The 23,107-nt window shown below is 42.9% G+C and overlaps 1 protein-coding gene across 1 annotated transcript in view; it reads right to left on the reverse strand.

Annotated features, from left to right (window-relative positions):
• The window catches only part of LIX1 (limb and CNS expressed 1), a 52,392-nt gene extending 32,098 nt beyond the window's left edge, over positions 1–20,294 (reverse strand). Inside the window, exon 1 of the mRNA XM_015407564.1 lies at positions 20,204–20,294. Within this exon, the coding sequence (XP_015263050.1) occupies positions 20,204–20,285 (82 nt within the window). The 5' untranslated portion in view covers positions 20,286–20,294. The remainder of the gene's footprint in view (positions 1–20,203) is intronic.
• Positions 20,295–23,107: the final 2,813 nt, after the last annotated feature.

Consider the following 23,107-nt stretch of genomic DNA (forward strand, 5'->3'; position numbering starts at 1 on the left):
TCCCACCATGGTTCCCATTGGTTCCCCAGTGGAGGGACTAGGAGCCTAGTCCCCATTGTTCTCCCAGAGTCGAGCTCTGGGGTATTCGCTGGCCCCTGGTGGCGGTCAGCGGACACAACACAGGAAGAGGCTGCCAGTGTGGGGGAAGGAGGGAGAGCTGAAGACTGAGGGGTTTTTTATGGTGGGTGGGTATAGGGCTGCCAAGTGGGGGTGGGGAAACGCCCGCTTTGGAGGCCTGATTTCCGCCGCGGCGGAATCGGGCCCCGGGGGGAACTCCACCCCCGAAGCTGCGTCACCGAAGGTTCCCCCCGATGATCTGGGCCCCATATGGTTTCCCCCCCCGATGATCTGGGCCACGCCCCCAACGTGAGCGACATAGCACGTCACTTCCTGTGACGTGCTGCTGGCGCGTGTGCATGCGCATCCTTTGCAAGCTCCTGGAGCCTGGCAAGGCTCCCCCGCTGCCAAGGGTAGGTACACTTGGCAACCCTAGGTGGGTAAGAAAGAAGGAAGCAAGAAAAGGGGAGAGTTTATGCCAACTTTCAGAGAACACAGAAATAATGAGGAAGGGGGAAATGAGATGTCCCCTGTAAGTCCTTGAGGGTCCACCACTTGTATTTTCTAAATATAAAACCCCAAGATATAGGCCAGTTTATCTGGGATATTTGTATTCAAGTTGGTTTCAACTGCAATCCTAATCACATTTTGTACTAGAAAGTTCCACTGAACTCAATGGGATTTACTTATGAGTATATATGCTTAGGGCTTACAGTTATTAACCTCCAGGTGAGACCTGGAGTTCTCCTAGAATGACAATTGATCTGTATCTGAAGAAGTGAGCAGTGATTCACGAAAACGCATAGTCTGCCACAAATTTGGCTAGTCTTTAAGGTGCTACTGACCTCTTGCTCTTTTCAATGGATCCCTAGACTATAGAGATCATTTCTTTTGGAGAAAATGGCAGCTTTGGAGGGTGGACAATATATGGCATCATATCCCTGCTGAGCCCCTCTCCTCACCAAACTCTGCTCTTCCCAGGCTCTGCCCCCATATCTCCAGGAATGTCTTAGCCACAGAGATTTTTAGGACTGGATAACATTCTACAAGCAAGTGAAAGGAAACATTTCAAACTGTAGTCAATAACCAGTTTAATGAAAACCAAAATAAAGATAACATATTCACTAAATCCAAGCATTCCATGAGGTTGTGGACATACCCTCATAATCCTAAAACTATATGCCTCCCAGCCCTTGGCCCACAAACCCTAATGGTACCGTTGACCTTCCCTTACGCTGCACTGAATAGCTCAGTAAATTAGTCTGGCTATCTCAAGGTCTGCCTTCTTTTCCTTGCCCGGAAACATATGCAAAACAATAAGGTAATGCTCTACATGTGGCCACAGAATCAGCTAAACTTCCTTCTTAAGTACCGTACTTGTCAAAGAGAGATGTTTGTCACATTAATACTATACATTTTAAGAGAAATGTATATCATATCTTGTACCTGTACTTAAAAAGGAATAGGCGAAATATTTAAGCTTTGGGGGAATTGTTCTGTTCATAGGTATTTTTTATGGAAGAAGAAGAAGAGTTGGATTTATACCACCCCCTTCACTCAGAGTCTTTGAGCAGCTTACAATCTCCTTCCCTTCCTCTCCCCACAACAGTCACCCTGTAAGGTAGGTGGGGCTGAGAGAGCTCTTTTGAGAACTGCTCTTGAGAGAACAGCTCTGAGAGAACTGTGACTGACCCAAGATCACCCAGCTGGCTGCATGTGGAGGAGTGGGGAATCAAACCCGGTTCTCCAGATTAGAGTCTGCTGCTCTTAACCACTACACCAAACTGGGCTATAGTTGTAGTCCTCACGTGAGGAACATGCATTGTGTGAAACCGAATAGGTTAGATTAGGGTTAGGGTTAGGTTAGTTTCTCCAGATTAGAGTCTGCTGCTCTTAACCACTACACCAAACTGGGCTATAGTTGTAGTCCTCACGTGAGGAACATGCATTGTGTGAAACCGAATAAGATTTTTTTAAAAAATGTGGAAGGACTGGGTAAGTGCTGGAACCAATGTTATAGGGGATCTTATGAATGAACACTACAAATTGTTATCCCTTGAGGAATTTAGTAAACTAGAACTGGACTCCTGCAACACAGGTTAAAGGAGTTTCTGGATGGGAACTCTCTCTCTCTAATAATGTATAATGCTACTATATTGATGGAAATTTGGAAAGTCAGAAATTTTAGGTTGCCAGTAGGGTTGTCAGCCCCTAGCTGGATGCAGGGGATTACCTGCCCGCAAGCCCCATCTCCTTCCACTGATCATCTGGTTGGCGGAGGGACTTACCAGGAGCAGAAGGGAGGCTCAGGCTATGCCACTTCTGGGTATACCAGAAGTGACATCATCACATCGGCGATGTCGCAGTGATGCTCTAGTATTTGGGCAAAAACTCTATGGTATAAGCTATTTTTACTATAGAGTTTTTGCCCCAATATCAGAGCGTCACCTCTATGGCACAATGTGATGTCATCACTACCAGTACACACCGGAAGTTATGTTGCTGGTGATGTAGCCTTGGCCTCCCTCCTGCTCTTGGTAAGTCCCCACCCCACTCTAGTTGCCAGCTCTGGTCTGAAAAATTCCTGCAGATTTAGGGATGAGACATGTGGATGAGGGAATTTAGGGAGGGATTTCACCTAAAATCTTGAAGTTGCCATTTTCTCCAGGAGACTGATCTCAGCCTTATTGAAATATCTCTGAAGACGAATAAATAGGCTCTATAGACAGGCACCTTAATATCATGATGATTTTATATTGTCAATAAAGGTTACCACACATTCATAAAGAAGAAAATATTTTGTTCATATGGCAGATGTCTATACAGTAAGCTAAAAGAGAAACAGTTTATCTTATGAAATTTGATGGAGACTTCTGTAAAATGAAGTATTGCCAGGTTTAATCTGGACTTCAACTCTCCCACAGATCCTCTTTTTCCTCATTCCCATCTCTCAGCCCTGGAATGTGTGAAGCAGTAATCAAAAAGAGAATGCCTTTGGGCATGTGCAGAGTGACTTTCCTTCATTATCGAGTAAATGTAGCCAGTCTTCACAAATCTTAGATGAGGGGCAGGAATTTTAGGGCAGTTGATATATGCAGTTGGTGAGAGTATTCTTCAATAAATACTGAAGATTAGTAAAGTGAAACTAATGATAAAAATGAAATTTTAGGAGCTCTAGTCATCTATTCAAATCCTGTCTTAGCTACATTGTCCTGAATCCAGAAGTTCTCTATTTTCCAAGATAATTGTACAACTGAGTGAACAAAGCAATGCATAGAAGTCTTGCATGGCTAGTAAACGATTCGTATGTATTATTATGCTAGAGGGAACTGGCAGGTAAGATCAAATGGCAGAGACCTGTCTTTTATGCCTTATACTAATCTATGGTTAGTTTCCAAAGTCAGGATTTGGACTATGCAATCTATGAGAAAAAGGAAAAACAGAAGAGATTTTTAAAAACAGTTAAAGTGGATTAAGAAACTGCTGGTAGGCAAGGAAAATTGTATATAATCCACTACAAACTTCCCCTCCACAGCAAATTGGGTAGATAGCTTGTTTTTAGGGTTGCCAGCTTCCAGGAGGTTATACAAACGAGAGATCACAGGACAGGTTGTAAATAACCAAAAAAGCAACTAGGGCAGGAAAATGCACGGGGGGGAAGCGTGGCTGTTTGCCCCGGGGCAACCTAACACATGGTTAAGTGATCAGACATCCCATGGAGGTCCTGTGGAGGTACCGTGGAGGTTCCGTGGGTAGAGAGAGGTGCCGATCACAGGACAAGCCTGTGCGCAATGAAGAAGCGTGCGGTGCAGCAAACTGGTTTTCTTTTTTTGTGTACACGACAAATGCGCATGCTCCATTGGGTGCGTGTGCGCATCCACGGAGACTTGGGGGGAAAAAAACCTTTGTTGCACGGGGACATGGGCGGGCGCCGGATGCCACTGGAGACGCGATCAGACGCCCACCCTTGCCCCGCAGTTTCCGGAAATTAGTACCTCCGAGGTACTAGTTTTTTGCTGCGCATTTTCGCCGGGAAGCCTCGGTTGTGCCACGGAAGCGCTAGCTTCCCAGATGTGCCGGTGAGATCGCGCCCAGAAAATCCGCCTGTCTTCCGTCTCTCTTGCGTGGCTAATGTTCCGTGTGACCGCAGCCCATGCTATTATTATGCAATCTATTCAATAATTATTATCAAGCATTTATATTATGGTACAAATTACAAAACACATTCCAGGACAAAATATACAGATATTTAAAGTGTCCTTGTAAACCAAACTGTCCATGTTCAAAGTTCCTCTGAGCCATGACAGTTGATCAGATATTTGAAATGATTTTCCTCTGCATCAGAGAAAGATTGTGTTAAGCTACTATGAGGTGTATTATACAGATGAACTTTGAGCATGGACAGTTTGGTTTACAAGGACACTTTAAATATTTGTACATTTTGTACTGGAATGTGTTTTGTAATGCTTGATAATGATTATTGAATAGATTGCATAATAATATCATAGTTGATTTTTGTTTATTTACAACCTCCAGGTTGTGGCTGGAGATCAAGGATTACTACTGATCTCCAGGTGACAGAGATCAGTTCACCTGGAGAAAATGGCCACTTTGGAAGGTGGACTATGGCCTTATACCCCACTGAAGATCCTCTTCTCCTCAACTCCCCAAATCTCCAGGTATTTCCTAACCTGGAGCTGGCAACCCTACTTGCTTCAAAGGACAAGAATGCCTGGCTTCCAGAAACCATAGATAAGCAATAGAATCCATTTTGAAAAATCTTTGGAAAATTCACTCTGAAATAGTTGCTTCAACGAGTGGCTAGGCTGTAACAGGAACTGACCACAATGACTGTGTCCAGTATTTAAAGATTTTCACAGGTTTCCACTCTGTTTCAAAGCACAATTCCAACTGCTGGTGGTAGCTATGAAAGTCCTATACTGTTGTGGGATATCTGCGCACCTTCACAATATGAACCTGTCCATCAGCTGTGATAATCCTTGGAGGCCCTTCTTTGGAAGTTGTATAGGTGTCTGGCAGGAAATAAGCCCCTTTTTGTGGTTGTGTCCCACTTATGGAACTTCTTTCAGTGACAGATGTTTGTTTGGTACTACCTGATCAGTTTACTTGTGCTTTTGGAACCTGCAGCTTTCTTTTTGTGTTGACACTTTACTTCTATTGAGTGGTTTTATTGCTGCTATTTTCATTATCAATGTGGTTTTATATTTTTGTTTGTCTTTATAATTTGTAAGTGCCTTGAATGTTCTTTGGGGTAAAAAGGCAACATATAAAATGGATAAATAAATGCTCCATCAGTTGGTATTGTCTATATTTCTAGGTTAAATGAAAACTGGGCTTTTTGACACTTCTGACAGTTACTTTAACTAAAGTAGAAACACTAAAGTATCTTGTCTCTCTCCATTTCGTAACTATTCTAAATTGGCAATAGACAAGACCATTCGCTGCACCCAAATAACCAGTAGGGCCTGATATCTGAGCAGGGAACTGCTTGTCTGCTGAGGGGGGTGCTTCGAAAGCAGCATGGAATGGAGCCATAAGCCCAAGAATATTTCATTGGCACAAAAGAGGCATTTATAAAGAACACACTCGGTAAGTATTTCCTGCTTAGTCAGTTTTAAACTTTAAAAGGGGTTTCAGAAAATGGGTTGTTTTAACTAACTTGTCAGACTATTATTAAATAACCATTTGAATGTAGAGAAAAAAATAGGTCTTTGGAGTTTAATATACTTCATATTAGGTTTTTCCCCCTAAAAAAGAGAAGATACTTTTGTGCAAGGCTACTAAAATTGTCTTCCATTTCCTCACTCAATCTGTGTCACGTAACCAGTAAAACAGTATCATATAAGCAAATACCATAACTTATAAGTGCACCTTCTAGCAGCTGCCTCCCATTAGAGGCTATAATTTAACACACACCTCACACTGAAGTTGTAAATGTTAGGCTCAGTTTGGTACACCTAAATTGTTTAAATGTGCAGAAAGAGAAAAAAGAACACCATGGAGTGATGCTGTGACATTATATAGTAAATGGAGAACCAATTACGTAGCTTGTTATAAACGAAATTGCTATAAAACGCACACTTTCCTACTTCTCCCTCCTAATAATACATCATAAATTGGGATAATTTGGAACATGCTATTAGGGTTGCCAAGTGTGAATTCAGCCGCAGCGGGGGACTCCCGGCTGGCGGCTGCAGCGCGTGCATGCTGCATCCACATCGCCCGGAAGTGACGCGGGCACACCGGGCACCCTGAGGGCGGGGCCACGACCATCCGAGGGAAAACCATAGAGTTTTCCCTCGGATGACCGTGGCCTCGCCCCCAGCGTGCCTGGCGTGCCCGTGTCACTTCCGGGTGACGTGCACATCGGGGTGGAGTTCCCCCCAGGGCCCGATCCGCCAGCAGTGGGGAACGGGCCTATGGGGCAGGGTTCTGAATTTCCAGACTCAAAACTGTCTCTCTGGCCAGGGTTTTCTAGGGCCCAGATATCCAGAGCAATTTCTTTGTTTGTCAGTTCACATGAGTGAGTCATTGTTGGAAATGTGCAACACTGTATATTTAGGCCAAGAGACCATACGCATTGTCATAAAATTGCCCCAGCCCTTATAATATTAATACATCATCTGGGAGAAAAGGAGGATATTGCTACTATTTCCACAAAGGGACTATCTTTACCACCATCTTAAATTTCACACCTGTGCATTCATTGGAGGGCTGAACCTTCCATTGCCCAAATCATTGTCAATATTATGCTCCTCTTCCACCAACAGAAAGGGAAGTACTATGGCACCCCCATAATAAATCTTTTCGGGCCAAGAATAACCTAGTGCTGGGGAACTGAAGCGCCTGATCAAGGGCCTTGATGGGGGGGGAAATCGAGAACCCCACAGCCCCCTGCCCCTGGGCGTCACCGCGAGCTCACCACTGCCTCGACCCAGACCTGACAGCTTAAAAAGCCCCTGGCCTTCAAGCCCCGCTGTCGCGAGTTAACGTGTCCCCCCGCTGCCCAGCCACGAGTACTCCCTGGTGTCGATGGTCTTTGTTGTAGGCCGCCCGAGCCCATGAAGCCTCTTCTGACTGCAGCCGCTGCACCGCTCCTCCAATCGCTGTCGCCTGAAAGGTCGCCCTAGCGATTGCCCTGATGCTGCTGCCGCCACCGCCGCAACACTGCAAAACTCGCCGTACAGGGCCCAGGCGGCAACGGCAGCACCTCGTCCCCACGTCCTGACTCCCAGCGAGCACGAGGCAGCAACTGCCCTGGGCGGGAGCGGAGCTGAGCCTAACTAGGCTGGCTCCTCCCCGCCCACGTCTCAGCGCACTGCACCACCGTTGCCGCCCCGCCTTCCTCCGCGGCGGCAAACCAGCCCCCGATCTCCATTGCCTTCGGCGGGCGACCAGGAGCTCCCTTCTTTTTTCTCCTCCCCAAATCACCTGTGACAGGAACTGAGACCCTATGGTTTCTAGCAGCTACTCTGAGTGTTTGCAATAATAAATAAGCATTCCTGATTTCTTCCGTTCTCTTCTACATGCCGTTGATCTTTGAACTCCTGCATCTTTATTTCCTTATTAACTTCTCCATGATTCCTTGTAATTAGTTGTGTGAGCACGCTGTATTTCTTTAGTCCTTTCTTTACTTTTTTCTCTCTTGTTTGTCTCTTCCCTTTTCTTTTAAGTAAGATCAGCAAACAATTTTTCCTTGCTGCTGTTTTTAGTTTTCCTTGTCCCTCCACGAATCCTTTGGCAATATCTGCCTTCTGTAACAATTCTTCTGTATATTCAGTCTGTACAACATATATTTATCTCTCCTGCTCCGTTTCCAGCACCTCATCTTTCCTTTGATTTTCCTGTATTTTTTCCTTGTCTTCCTTAAGCACCAGCAGTTCATTGCAGGAATTTCTCAACAGGTTTTCACATGTTACTTTAAATGTCTGTTTCATTTCTTCTAGTAAAAACTTTTGAAACTTTTCCCATTGTTCCCTCGTAACATCACAAAGCTTTATATCTCCATCTATCTCTTCTCTCTTGTCTAACACTTCCATTTCTTTCCAGTTTAATCAGCTTCAGGTATCACAGTAACTTTAAACGGGTAGTACTAAGCATTTTATCTTACCCTTCGCAAATCTCATAGTATTTATTTCCCAGTCAAATTTCGCGGCCATTTTCTTCACGCACAGGGGGGGGGGAACCCCATATAGGGTACATAGTCCTCCCTACTCGACCAAAATATGCGCAAAACCAGTTTTTCAAAGTGAGGTATCGAGTCCACCAAGTAACAACAACGAAAAAAGAAGGTTTAAAAACCGGAGGCTGCGTCTAGGTCGAACATGGCGGCCATGTTCTCCCCTGTTATCGCTCCTGCTTCGGGGCAAAGCCGGTCACCCCCCCACAACAGCCGGGTCACGGGAGGGGCCAGAAAAAAGCCCCCTCCTCCTGCACTCTGTCTGAGAGTGCCGGTCGGACTCTCCCCATTCCTGGGGCCCCCGAAAAAAACAATAACAGGTTGGGAGAGCCCATCGAGCTCTCGCCCGCCCATCGTCACGCCGTAACCGGAAGTGGCAAGGGCTGGTACTGTAAAAAATGTAACTCTCCCTTTGGCTCTTTATTTTCGTGTGGATGTTGGGAACTCTACAAGATGGCTGAATAAAATAGTGGGACAGGAAAAGTGATTACATGTATATATTACATTTTAAGTCTTTCCAAGTCTTATTTGGGTGTGTGTGTGGATAAATTTACCATAAATTAGACCAATGGTATTTGCTATTTGCTGGAATTACATGGTTGAGGATGATGATCTAATAGGGAGGAGGCTATAAAAGTTTTTTAGGAGTGGGCTTTAATGAGAATAATATTTGGTATGAATTAATTGGATTTGGGTAATCTTGGCATATGATAATCGGATGATATTGGTGGTAATATCTCTAAGACTCATGACTAAACACCTTGAGAGTGATGATTTGTGATAATGTATGTTTATGATTGTACCTTATGGTATTGTAAATTTAAGCCAGAATGGAATCTATTGTGGGTAAGAGTGGTATTACTAATAATAGAGTGCTCAAAATGCTTATTATTTATTAGTTTATCATATAAATTATTTTTGGAATGGTAGTTGCCTTAGGTAATTAGTAAGGAGCCCCAAGAGTAAATAGAAGGGAGGTGATCAGTTTAGGATGTATTTTAATAAGGGAAATGAATTTATTAAAAGTTGTAAGAATAATATTTGGTATGAGCTAATCTGGCTTTGATAATTTTGAAAACATTAGGACTATGATTAATGATCTTGAGATGAATATGTTTATTTTATTGTTATAAAATTTATTTTTGTGATTGTACATGATTGTAAAATTAAGATAGAATGAAATGTGGGTAAGAGGGGTATAACTACCAACAGAATGATTAAAAGCTTTATTATTTATTAGTTTATTGTTAAGAAAATTTTTGGAATGATACCTAGGGAATTGTTAAAGAGGCCCATGAGTAGAGATAAATACGATGTGAATAGCCGAGTTGAGGGTGTAATAATTAAACTGAATTTATTAAAAGCTACTTTGGTATATAGAAGGGAAAAGTCTAGCTGAATGGATGTAGAATGCATGTAATAAAAGTTAACCTAATATATAGATATATAGATAAGGAAAATGAGTAAGAATAGATCATAACTACCCTATTTACTTTCCTATCTTACTCATTTTCCTTATCTATATATCTATATATTAGGTTAACTTTTAGAAATATTTAAAAAGGAGTACGAGGAATATAGGGTGGAAACATAGTTGGTCAATATAAGATTAGAGAGAATCTTTATACTGATTGTGTGTAACCAAATTGTTAGTAAAGTGAGGTATTGACTTGGAAGAGTATGGTGATTTATGTTTGTATGTTTATTAAGGGTGAAAAGTCAATAAAGAAATTTATTAAAAAAATAAGCATTTTCATTTCAGGTTTTTAAAAAAGCATTTAAACCACTTTATATATATTATCTCAGCCAGTCCTACAAATACTTACTGAGATAGCTCAGAGTATTATTATTCCCATATTGCAAACTAGAAATGGAAAATGAAAGATGGTAGGTTGTCTACTATGTGAGTTCATGGCTCAGGTGAAATTTGAACAGCTCAGTCTCTTTGTCACTAGCATTTTGCAGGAGAGGAATCCTGCCTGCAAGAGAGCTTAAGTTACAGACAAGAGATTCTTCTCAGGACTCTCATAAAGGAGTGCCATTTAGAAAGGAAAAGGGAGGATAGTTCCCCCCCCCCCACATACACCCAGACCCATGCATAAACCTGTTGTGATTATCTCTAGTTGTTACGTATCTCTAATTGTTATGAAGTATATAAAAAGTATGCTCCAGGCTATCCGAATCTTGTCAGATCTTGGAAGCTAAGCTGAGTCAGGCCCTGGTTGGTACTGTTGGATATTGTAACTCTGCATGCAAGAAGATCTGGGAGGGAGAGGGTTAAGAGAACTCTTTCACTCAGGTACACTTGGCAGTTGGCCCCACCCTCTCATTGGTTAGATGTTGAGCCTCTTTGGCCATTGCTTGTCTTCTGTTTCATCTTCTGTAGGACCTGTCTTCTTCTCTCTCTTACCTGGGCTTGGAGCTGTAGCAAGTTAACCTTTTTAAAGTTAATATGGTCACAATAAATTAAATTAAAAAAAATAAATCACATGAAGATGTCATGTAATAGCAAGTTAACCTTTTTAAAGTTAATATGTTCACAATAAATTAAATTAAAAAAATAAATTACATGAAGATGTCATGTAAGATGTGCTTCTGTTTTTGTAAGTAAAAATTTCTTTCTTTTGTTACCATTGGAGTCAGATTATCTTTGTAATTGGTTGCTAGTGGGTTTGGCCCCAAAGCATTTCCCACTTAATCAAGAAATATGGAGGAACAAGGATACTCCGTAAAGCTTCTGTGATTCCAAGGCAATTGGGTTTTTTTTACTTTTAACCCAATAAGTACTTGGATGGGAGACTGCCAAGGAAGTTCAGTGTCACTATGCAGAGGCAGGCAAAACACCTCTGAATGTCTTGCTTTGAAAACCCTATGGGATTGCCCTAAATTGGCTGTGGCTTGAAGGCACTTTCCACCATCATTAAAAAAGTACCTACAATGAATGGTTTTTAAAATGCACTGCCTTTTACATAACAAAATAAAATTATCAAAATTTTATTGCTATGAATGTTATTTTCCTGTACTGAAGTCTCTTTGTTTCTGTAGCTGAAACTGGAGATGGTGCTCTTTCTCCTATAGACAGAAACTCACCTCCTTCCCTTGCTAGAGGACCCACTCAGGAACCACAGCATTGAAACAGTAGCTGCTTAAAGGGCCAAACTAGACATGACAGTGGGAGACCTTTGGTGTGCCACCGAATCTCTATAACTAGAGATTATTTTGACCGGTGGGTGGGAGAGCTGAATCATCCTGCCAGTGTTCTCACAGGTGAAAGAGTCGCACTCCAGGACTCAGAGGCTTACTAGGAGACAGGCAACTGCTGAAATCTGAGGGAAAAGTAGAAGCAGGGAAAGTCTTCCCCCAACTTCTAATGTCCTTTAAAGTTCCCTTCCTCAATTTTGCAACCATCTTTGGTCTGCCACCCTTATCTATTGTCAGTCTCTTAAAGTAAAGGAGGCCTGCATGGTCTTCCTGAAGTTAGAGAATGATCCCCTCACAACAGTTGAATACTAGCTGAGAGGGCAGTCAGGCCGTATGGATTGCCTCCAGTGTTCCCTCTAAGCTGAGTTCGTGTGAGCTAGCTCACAGTTTTTTAGTCTCCGGCTCACACATTTCCGTCTTAGCTCAGAACGGACGGCTCCAGTGCAAACTAAATTATTCAGTAGCCAAATGGCTCGCTCACAACTTTAATGCCGGTAACTCACCAAGTAGAATTTTTGCTCACAAGACTCCACAGCTTAGAGGGAACACTGATTGCCTCTGTCCTGATTTCTCAAAGAATTCTGTTCCGCAACTGTTTTCCTGGCTTCTCCCTCCTATGACTCCAGCCCCAGCCGTTTGTGGTCTTCTGGGGCATTCCACTGTATTTGTAGTTACCATTACTTGATCAACTCATTACATAGTTGTTGAAAATCAGAGTTATTTGGTTGTGAGCATCATGTTCTTTCAAACTGAAACTTTGGCCTTCCACCCTACAAACTTTTTATCAAAACAAACAAACAAACAAACCCAAAGTTGTGATGGACACCCTTGGACCAAAACTCAATCTGAAATTTACTCAGGTTGAGTCTTGCATGCAAATTTCAACTGCTGATTTGATCTAATATTTAATAAAAATGGTAAATATGAGAATTATGGTGAGTAACTGGCTGTGGTTGTTCTGAAGAAATCTATGTGGGTTGTGTTCACCAGACTGCCATCTGATTAGGCCACGGGGATTTGTTTGTGGTTTTTATAGATTGCTAGATGTGCCTTTCTATAAGAGCACAGTTTGGATTATCCTCAAGCAAAATTCTCCTTCAACCTGCTGAAAGCCAAACCACTGAAAAATCAGAATTGCTTTGGAGTGCAGGTTTCAGAAAGCTGTAAACTTCTAACCTGCTTTTAATTCAGTTATTTCTGGCTGACCTTGAAACAACCTGAGTCAACCATAGTACATACATGCGAATAAGCTGATATGCTGAAGGAGCCCTCTGTTTATAAAACCCCCTCTGACAAATGGATTTGGTCTCTTGCAGGTGTTAAGTCTCCAAAAGTTTTCTTTGAGTGGCTTTGGAAGCTAGCTGCTCCCAGAACTCTTTTCGTGTTGCTATAACAATTCACCTTATGAGGAGCAGGTATTTTACTACCCTCCCTTACTTTCTCTCCCCTGGTCTGAGCTAATTTTGTAAAATATAGAAATACAAGTGGGAGACTTACAAGGACTTGTAGGATGAATCTAATTTCCCCTCCCCCTGCTTCCTTCTTTTCCCTACTTCCTTCTTTCCTCCCCAGCCACTGACCAACCTACCTTTATCTATTTCCTTGTCTTCAACTTTCCCTCCTTCACTTCCCCTGGCAGCCTCTATCTGGGAAGAATATGACCCAGTTGTGCAGTGCTGGCTTCTGGACCAGGCCATTGCATGGTGCAAACCCGCAAGGACTAGCGGGTACATCTAATTTCCCCCGTATCCCCTTCCTCACAAAAAATCTTTCCCTCCTTCTAGAAATTTCTGTATCTTCACTTTTCCCTGCTTTCTTCTTGCCTTCTCACCCATCAACCTACTTTTTATCTGCCCTACCCATCTTCAGATGTATTTATTACTTGTTTACTTAATTTATACCCTGCATTTCTTCACAGTGGAGAACCAAACCATCTTACCCCATTCTTTTCTCCTTCATTTTATCTGCAAAACTGTGACTTTACTTTACCTTACTTCACGCTGAGAATAACTTGCGTCACCCAGTGAGCTTCCACAGTGGAGTGGTGATTCAAACCTAGGTCTCCCAGATCCTACTCTGCGTCTCTAACTGTTACACTGTACTGGCATTTGTGGGGTGGCTGCTATTGAACAGTAACAAGCAGCTGGGCCTGGGTGTGTCATGCAAGTTGCATGGCAGCAAATCACCCAGTGGTTGCTAGTGGGTTTGGCCCCAAAGAATCTTCTATCAAAGGCCAAAACAGCCCCGGAAAGGGCCCTGCTCAATCCCCCTGCCTTTTACTGCCAGAAATCAAGGCCTGAATTGCCTACCAATGGCCACTGTGGGCACTTGTTTCTTAATGCTACCAATGCTGCTTCCATTAATTGGGGAGGGGTTAACTCCAATTTTTTTTTTTTAAGATTTCAGATTTTTCTGTAGTTTTCAGTTTTCTAGAAAGATGTCTGTATGGTTCCAGTCTCTAGTGTTAAGTATCCATAGCTTTTGCCAAGTTGAAAATTAGATATATCGACAATTTCACAAAGTGTGTTAGCTGGGCTGTTGTGTATTGAGCATGGGTCATCCCTGAGCTAGTATCCAAGACTGGCTGAGCTTGTTGCTCCAGAACAATAGCTTGCCAGGATTCTGACCAATGGGGAGGTAGTGTTATATAAATAGCCTATCGTTGGGAGTGGGGTGTGTTTGGGTGTGGTGCTTGCATGCTATTTAAACAGGGTGGCAGCCCTGGAGTTTGTCTTGTACTGTTCCTAAAATCACTTAATAAAGTAGAGCTGTTCACTGTAATGCGTCTTGAACCCAGTATTTAATACAGGCCCATGGCCAGGAATTTGTGGCTTGTGGAGCAATTTTTTTGGGTGGGGCTGCCACTGGGGCAGCCATTATTAGCCTTATTTCCCCTTCCCTGAGGGTTTGATGAATGTGGGTTCAACATTGTTCCAGAACTCATGCTGAACAAGAGACACATGCTGATTAAGAGCGGCAGGGCAATTCCTTCCTCTCTCAGAGACTCTCCTGCAGCTTCAGCTGGCCTAGGGTGCTGCTTCTGCGTTGGGCTGTCCCACTCACCATCAATGGCCAGGCAGGTACCAAGAACTCCTTCCTTGGCTTCTGTTGTCCCTGCTTCAAAGAGCAGAGAGAGAGAGGGGAGAGAGAGACGCCTTGGAGTCCAAGGAGGCAAAGAAATACTCCCCTCCCCCGAACTTGCTGCTGCTGTATTGGTAAATACAATCATGTGGGCAGCAGGACCAATGGCCCGAACCCTCTACATTTTTTGAATGGTATCCCTCCCGTTTGTGCAACTAAACCCGGCAGAGACAGGCTGTGGCATCCTCGCTTATAGGGGAAACAGTTTTACCTTTAAACACTCTTTGAGTACATAAACTTGGTAGTTTTCTGCTGCTACCAGGAATTAAAATTCCAATTCTCTCTCTTTTGGTAGTATGACCTAGGGTCTGGGCACTTCAGAGGACAAAGGTCCCGGTCACATGAGCGGGATACTGCACCGCTGAAGGGAGGCAAATTAGAGCTGGAGCAAAAATAACTGTGGTAGCGCGATCCGACACGCCCCCGTGGCTCTGTGCTCCGGCCTTTGGCAGGCGATCAGACGTAGCGCGGCAAAATGGACATTGCACGTTTGTGTGCATGCGTGGGATGGGGAACAGCACTGGCTGCGACGGGCTACCAGCGCTTCCCCGATCAGATGCCTGGAGTTGCCGCACATCATCTGGCTCTGTTGCCGGTACCTTTTCAATGCGCGTTTTCGGGCCGAAGGGATGGATCGGGGATGGGTGCATGACGCTTCCCAGATATTGTGGTATGATCGCGCCCGTTTGATGCGCCCTCAACCCATCTGTTTCGTGGGGCAAATCCTCCCGTGTGACTGGGGCCTATGTGGCCCTGAGGAAGTACTGTACTGATTTCTTGGATAAGTTTAAACAAAAATTGATTTATTTAATAAAGAACAAAACAGGTTTCTGGTTTTTTTGAACAGCTGCTGTATATATATATATAACCACACAGGCTAGTCTCTTTGTTTTATTCACATTGAATAGAATCAACTCTCTTAGTCACACAGACTAAACTGTTGGTCTTATTCACACAGAATTAGAAGCAAAATTCCAAAGTCACATAGACCATGCTGTCTCTTCAAACTTCACACACAGAACTCTGTCATAAAACATCTCAGAGTCATACAGACTCTCTTCAAAACTCCTCCATACTTTCTATCACATATCACAGAATATCCTCATAGACACACACACAGAATCCTCTCAGACACCCCTCCTCCCACACTCTCAGTCAGCAGCCAATCAAATCACACTTGTCACCCTCTATCACTCTTTTCATATTACCGCATTCAAACTAAACATTTAAAGGAACACACACACCAAAACATGGAATCATTACACAGGCATTTGCCAAACTAGAACCAAGGCAAGGGTTGTAGCCAGGATCCTGGTGGCAGGTTGCTCCGAATTTTCCCTCCCTCCCTCCTGCAATCTGGGTTCCCAACAGGCGCTGAGGCAGTGGCCTCTCTTGGATGTGTGTGTGGGAAGCCACGTGACTTGCCGGTGTCTCCTGCTTCAGTGCTACCTCAGCCACATACTAAGCAGACCGAGGGCAAGAGAGAGCCCCAGAGAGAAGTAGCGGGAGGGTGGAGGAGGCAACACCGTGGCGAATTTCAGAGGGAAATCTTGTGGTACTGGCCCTTTAAGGAAGGGGGTGGAGCCCCAAATAACCCCACCTTGGCTCTGGGCCTGATGTTAACTACCCTCAATTTAAAATCAGGGGACTGCTTTCGGTCTGTCTTTCTGATAAGATTGTTGAGGGCTAATCAGATACCCAAACCAAAATGTTTTGAGGCACTACAAAATAAATGTTCTCTTTTTAAATTGTATGTTGACTCTTGTCTGAAAGTATCTTTATGCTGTGAATAAAATGGCAGTAGTGAATAAATCTCTGCCACTGAGATACTGGCGGTGGTTGTGTTATGTTATTGCTGGGCTCATTTCCATTTCAAATAAGTGTAGCAATACTTATTCTCTTTAAGATGTTTAGAATAGCAGCAGCTTACCTGGGTATTTAGGCAATGCAGCACAATGCTGGTCTCTAGCAGTGATAAATGTTAAGGTAAAATACAGTTTCTCTTTCCCCTTGGCTTTCAGAGTCAGAAATATGGTAAAACCTCTGGTTTAATTATTGGGGTTAGAATTTTCTGTTTGTAACATGACATCTCTCATGATCACCAAAATGAAACTGGACCTTGCAACAGTGATCCACGCGATGGTCACCTCAAGACTAGACTACTGTAACGCTCTCTACTTAGGGCTGCCCTTGTTGCAAATCTGGAAGCTGCAGCTAGTGCAAAATGCCGCGGCCAGACTTTTGATGGTTCTCCCCATGAGGGACCACATCCAGCCTGTCCTGAAGGCATTGCACTGGCTGCCAATAGCATACCGGATTCAAGGTGCTGGTTCTTACCTTGAAAGCCGTTTGAGGCCAGGGTCCGACATACCTGAGGGACCGCCTTTCCCCATATATATCCCAGAGAGCACTTTGGTCAGGGTCACAAAACTGACTGGCCCTTCCAGGTCCCAAGGACACCAGGCTAGCTGCAACCAGGGCCAGAGCCTTTTCAGTGGCAGCTCCATACTGGTGGTGGCGGCTCCATACTGGTGGAATGAGCTCCCAGAAGAGATCAGGGCCCTGCGGGACCTTTTACAGTTTCGCAAGGCCTGCAAGATGGAGCTCTTCCACCAGGCTTTCAACTAGGAGCTGCCACCACTGCCACTACAGCTATTATTACCATCTCTTACGATTAATACCATCAATTCAATAACAACAGAAGCCTGGTGCTTCTATTACTGATAGCCTGTGCTCGTCGACCAAAACTGAGAAAGACCAACGAGCTGAATATCAAGTGAACCTATAGAATGTACGAGGCCATCTTTGATATTATAAGCTAACTGCTAGCACTTTAATATAATGTAAGTTAGTTTTAATGAATTGCTATTTAATTGTTTGATTAATTGTTTTCAGATGTTTATGATTTTTATTGTTATTGTGCTTTTATGATGTTAGCTGCCCTGAGCCTGCCTTGGCGGGGAGGGCAGGGTACAAATTCTAATAATAATGATAATGATAATAATAATAATAACTTTGCACACATATTCTCAACATAATTTTTTTTTAATTGAAAACCAGCCTGATATTTGCATTCAGTTGCTGATCCCCTGCCTCCCTCTTTTTTTTTAAATAGCCATTGGGCCAATGGTGTCATGTCACTTCCAAGAAAAACCCAGAAGTGATATCATGCCTTTGTAGGTATTGCTGAAACTCTATGGTTTTTCTGGTCTCCTACTGGTTGCCAGACCACGACTGGCAATTCTACCCTTGCATCTTGTTTTCAAAGTTTGGAGGAGAATGCAAAAAGCTTTGACAATGTAGATATACATTGCCAGTTTGGTATAGTGGTTAAGTGCGCGGACTCTAATCTGGGAGAACCGGGTTTGATTCCCCACTCCTCCACTTGCACCTGCTGATGTGACCTTGGGTCAGTCACAAGCTCTGGCACAGCTGTCCTTGAAAAAGAGCAGTTTGTGTCAGAGTTCTCTCAGCCCCACCCACCTCACAGGGTGTCTGTTGTGGGGAGGGGAAGGGAGAGGAGTTTGTAAGCCGCTCTGAGACTCCAAGTGAAGGGCGGGATATAAATCCAATCTCTTCTTCTCTTCTTCTGTGTATGCTTGGGCCACAACTCTATAGTTCAAGTTCAAACCTCAGCTTCATCACTTCACCTATTTCCAAGAGGTCTGGAAAGATGCAGAACACAGAGCAATATACTTGCCCTTGAGCACTGAGCTATCACAACCAAACTTGGTATGTGAATGTTTATAACCTTAAAGCTGAGATGGAGATTAAACACCATCTCAACCCCACCTACATTTCCAAGGGGAGTGTGGAGAAGGAAAGATGCAAAACAGATTCTAAACACCTCTCATACAATTAATGATTGTATTTTCATTACCTTCCACATTAAGGGAAGCAGATAACACATAACAAGAAGTCGTCTAAGATATCTGGTATATTTAAGGACATTATATTCTCTCTCATGCGACTGGCTTTTATCGGCCGACCCCATGCTGGAATAAGATTCCTGTGAAAAGGGTATTGTAACCCCATTGTGTTTGACATGTGTGTTTCTGCTTTATTATAGCTATTCTTCCAGCCCACAGATCTGTGGGTGGTCACAATAACTTTGTCTGAGAGGCTAGTACATACACTTTCAATCAAAACCTTGTCAGATGATCTTCAGGAATCTGCCACAATGGAAAGAAAAAAAGTGCCTCCCTATTCTACCTTTTCTAGACCAAATTCTTTCTACTTATGAGATGCATCTGCTCTCACAAGGCTTCTGAAGAAAAACTGCAGCTCGATGTAGGTCTGCCATTACAGCGCAGAGTTTTCCTTCTGGGTGGCCTAGGAAGCTCTATTTGTGTTTATCTGTCTAACTCTTGATTCCTGTCAAACTACATATGGAATAAGAGCTCAGTATACAACTTCTCTCCCTCACCAGCTGCTTACTCAAAGGGGTTCATGCCATACTCATTTTGAAAGAATGCACAAAGTTGAAGTTATTAACACTTAACATAGCTACTGAGAAATGAATGAAGCAGACACTTTAAACAAAACCTAGACTTCTCCCCTGTATTCCCACAGTGTTAAACAGATGGACAATGAACTTCCATTATAAAAAATTACCCAACAAAAGAAGCAGAGTATTTTTCACAATGCACCATAAGAGAACGTTATAAGTGACAGGTTCTACAATTTACCAAAAAGCAGTATGTTCCCCCTCCCCCCTCCCTTTGATCTGGAGGAGATTGATTTGTGGTTCCATTATATTCCATTTATAATGGGGAATATAAAATTCTGGAGTTTCTTTATTTTATAAATACTGTTCAGGAATTTTGCTTCTCTGAGCAAAGAATAACTACAATCTATATTCTGATGCCCTTCCCCAAACACAGTAGCATCTTACTCTTGCATTAATCTTAAGCAACAATATCTCTGTGGTGGTCATAAATGAAGACTTTGTATTTTCCAGAGATGAAAACTAGTTTAGGAAGATAATAGCCACAGACACCGAAAGGCAGCTTCATGGAGCTAAATTTAGGAAACTTTTCAGTATTTGATTTGCTAATATAGACTCAGTACTTGTAAACAAGGAAACTTTTTAGTATTTGATTTGCTAATATAGACTCAGTACTTGTAAACAAGGCTATGGTTAGATACATAAAAGAAAGAGATATTGTGTGAGAGCTAATCTTATAACTCATGTGCTGTATTTGTGAGATAATGCATGCTTTGATTAAAGAACCACATACATAAAACCCAAGCATAAAGCTAACCTTAAAAAATTGTAGTTTAAAAGCAAATTCTCAATCCAACAAACTTTTCCTAGACATAAAATTAGTGTGATAAATGCATTACACTCTGTAATAGCCAATGCATTAAATGATTAATCAGAAGATGAAAAATATTCTTTGGACTTTTAATGGCCTCACAAGAAAATAATTAGCATTAGCAAAAATTATCTTGATCAGCATCATAAGAAACAGTTGATGGAAGATGTTCTAAGATTTGTTAAGCAGTGTCCAATTTGCCCTGTGCGATGCCTCATTGCAAGTTTAAATTGGACACGAATGTAAGTTACATTTTGGAAGTCTAGGAACTTTGTTTGGTACTTACAGTCTTTAAATGCAAGTGCAGGGTCTCTGTGAGGCAGGACTTGGGAAATTATATGTTGTAGAGATTCCAAGGTTCTGTCCATCTTGGTCTGCCTTTTCCAGACGGCAGCCACAGATTGTCCTCATGCCTAAACTCTTCCAGTCCTGTACTGAATTTATGCAGTTCATTGATGAACTGGATTAGTCAGGAATCTCTTTCAGCATCTGCCAATCAGACATTGCCCAGATTCAAAAGACCCTTCAGGGGGTCCTCCTCCCTGGCTCGCTTATCTTTGTTGTATGCTGAGCTAATTAGCTGGAAAGGCAGGCTGACAGGCTCCTTCCTACTGCTTTCTTCTGTTAAACACACCCACCTACCGGCTAACTGGAGAAGCTAATCATGTGAAAGACATTCCTCTTTTCATCCCTGACATTGACTGGAGCTCCTAAACCAGACAAAGTTTGGGTTTCTGCTGATTTAATAAGAATCTACCTCCACTCTGTTCAGGAAGAGTGAAGATTAATAGGCGATCCCAAGGATCCTGGGTTTTAAAAATAGAGAGAAGGGAAAATAGCAATGGCAGAAGACATTTTCAAGCTGTCATTTTACTTAAGGTGTGTTACTTAAAAACAAACAAACGTCTTACTCTACACCCTCAGTGGGTCTTCTAGGGTATCTGATTAATTTGGCTAAATAAAGCACACTTAATGGGATTTGCCAGTATATGTGGTTTTTCTTATTCAGGCTTTTTGCTCAATCCGCATTATTTTCCATCTGTACAAATTGGTTGCAGTTTTATCATAAAATAGTCATTTTGGTTGGGAAAAGTGGTTGAATATAGTTGTTATGCATGGATCAAATCTGAAAATATCTGTTTCAATTAATGATGAAAAATTAGTTTTATGGATGACCCTATGGATTCGATTTTACAAATTTGTTGTGTATCTTGTCACTGAATGGTTTCATTCTATGTCTGAAATTCTTTGCACTTAATGAGTACACATGCATAGGGTCAGGCTGAACATGAATGATTCAAACTACCTAGAAAAAGGAGCCTCCCTTTGTAATCTGACCTATGCTAATAGATTTGCTTCTTTTTCTTCTGATGTAACAGACTAAATGTCATGAAAGCATATACTAAGATTATTAACCAAATATGTGATATATGTACTGTGATGCAACCTATTTTACCTTTTGCCCTGAATGCCTAGAAATCATGCTTTTGCTCAACTGTTCTTCAAAGTGTAGTGTAGTGATTTTTGTTCAGGCTGAACTAAAGGCCACTAACATACTGGTTATAGACACAGGTGCTACTGCACTAAATATTTAAAATATATTAATGATTTAAATACATCGCCTGGCAGACTACATATGGCTTCTGGAAGGATACAGCAGCCCTAAGGTAAAACAGAAATGCTATGCCTTGCCAAGAAAAGACTGCATTTATCCAAAGTAGCATTTGAAACAACACAGAGAAATGTTTTTGGTTAAAAAGTTACAAAGGGGGAGAATTAAATCTTTTCCAGCACAACTGTGGTCTTGATCCATTTCCTCCCCATAGCTATTTCTTGCAAGTAAATTACAGGTAGAGAAATCCAATTCTTTCATTTGCCCAGGCTCTAGGGCAGGGAAATCAGAGGAAATATGAGGATGCATGGCACACTATAAGGCCTTTAAGGGAAGAACTCAGGTGGAAAAAAATCTAAACAAAACCTAAAACAAAGCTAATATTCTCCCTTCTCTGTCATCCTTAGATGAAAAGCAGGTCTGTATAGTACCACCTGGCAGAACCAGGACTTCGTCACATAAGAACAACAACAAAAAACTCAACAGCCTTGACAAGTCAGGAAAGTTTACTTTTCTCAGCTACGTTCACATCTTAGTAGGAAGCCATAGATATGTTTGATGAGTTGAGTAAGAACTGAGGTAACAATGATGTGATCTGACTACCCTGAATTTATGTGCTTACAAATATTAATAAAGGTCTAAAGAGCAGTGGTACTTGCTATGTGGCTCAACCATAGGGTTGCCAAACCCCCCGGTTTGCCAGGGGTCCCCCGTTTTTTGGGGGGGTTCTACCCGCTGCCGGCCAGATGGCCAGCGGGGGAAGCCCCGCCCCCAACACACCCAGCCACCCATCTCTCTCCCTTTAAGTGTGTGGAACCCATGTTTCCTCCGCAAGCTTGCAGGGAAATGCCAGCTTCGAGCTCTTAAAAAGGAAACGCGGCTGCTCTTAAAGGGGAAATGCCGGCTCCTGCATTTAAAAGGGAAACGCTAACTCCTTTAAGTGCAGGGAACTGCCGTTTCTGGAGATCTGGCACATGGGCGGGTGAGGGGGGGCGGCGGACGTCCCCAACCTGACGTCATCACATCGGGGATGCCCTGCCCCCTCCAGGAACGCCCCCAAAGTCCCCCGCTGGGGGTGGAAGATGGACTTGGCAACCCCACTCAACCAAAAGAGCCACATGACTACTGTGAGCCCTGTCTACCACCCCCACCACACACATACATAAAATAAGGTATAACTATTAATATTAAATAATCTCTTAAATTACCCAAGTACCTCTGAGCATATAGTTATCTCTCCTCCCCACTGTTGAACCTTTGGCAGCTGTTATATATCTGGAGTGGGGGGAAAGGCTTGCTTCTCTGCCTTCACATTCACTCCTCAACATGAAGCACAGCTGGTCAGGTGGGCGAATGAGATTGCCAAGGCTCCTGGAGGAAAGCAAGCTAGCCATGGAGAAAAGCAGTGCAGTCCCCTCACCCACCTGACAGCCTGCTCTTTTCCAGGATGGCTGTCATGGGGGTAGTTTTACTCTCCTCTCCATGGCCACCTTGCTATCCCCTTGATAGATGTCCAGGTTTCGGGATAAGAGCATAGAGGATACAGAGAAAAGGAGGGGGGGGGGCTTGGAGAATATC

Source organism: Gekko japonicus, unplaced genomic scaffold (genome assembly GCF_001447785.1).
Source record: "Gekko japonicus isolate JY-2015 unplaced genomic scaffold, Gekko_japonicus_V1.1 scaffold1144, whole genome shotgun sequence".
NCBI classification, from domain to species: domain Eukaryota; kingdom Metazoa; phylum Chordata; class Lepidosauria; order Squamata; family Gekkonidae; genus Gekko; species Gekko japonicus.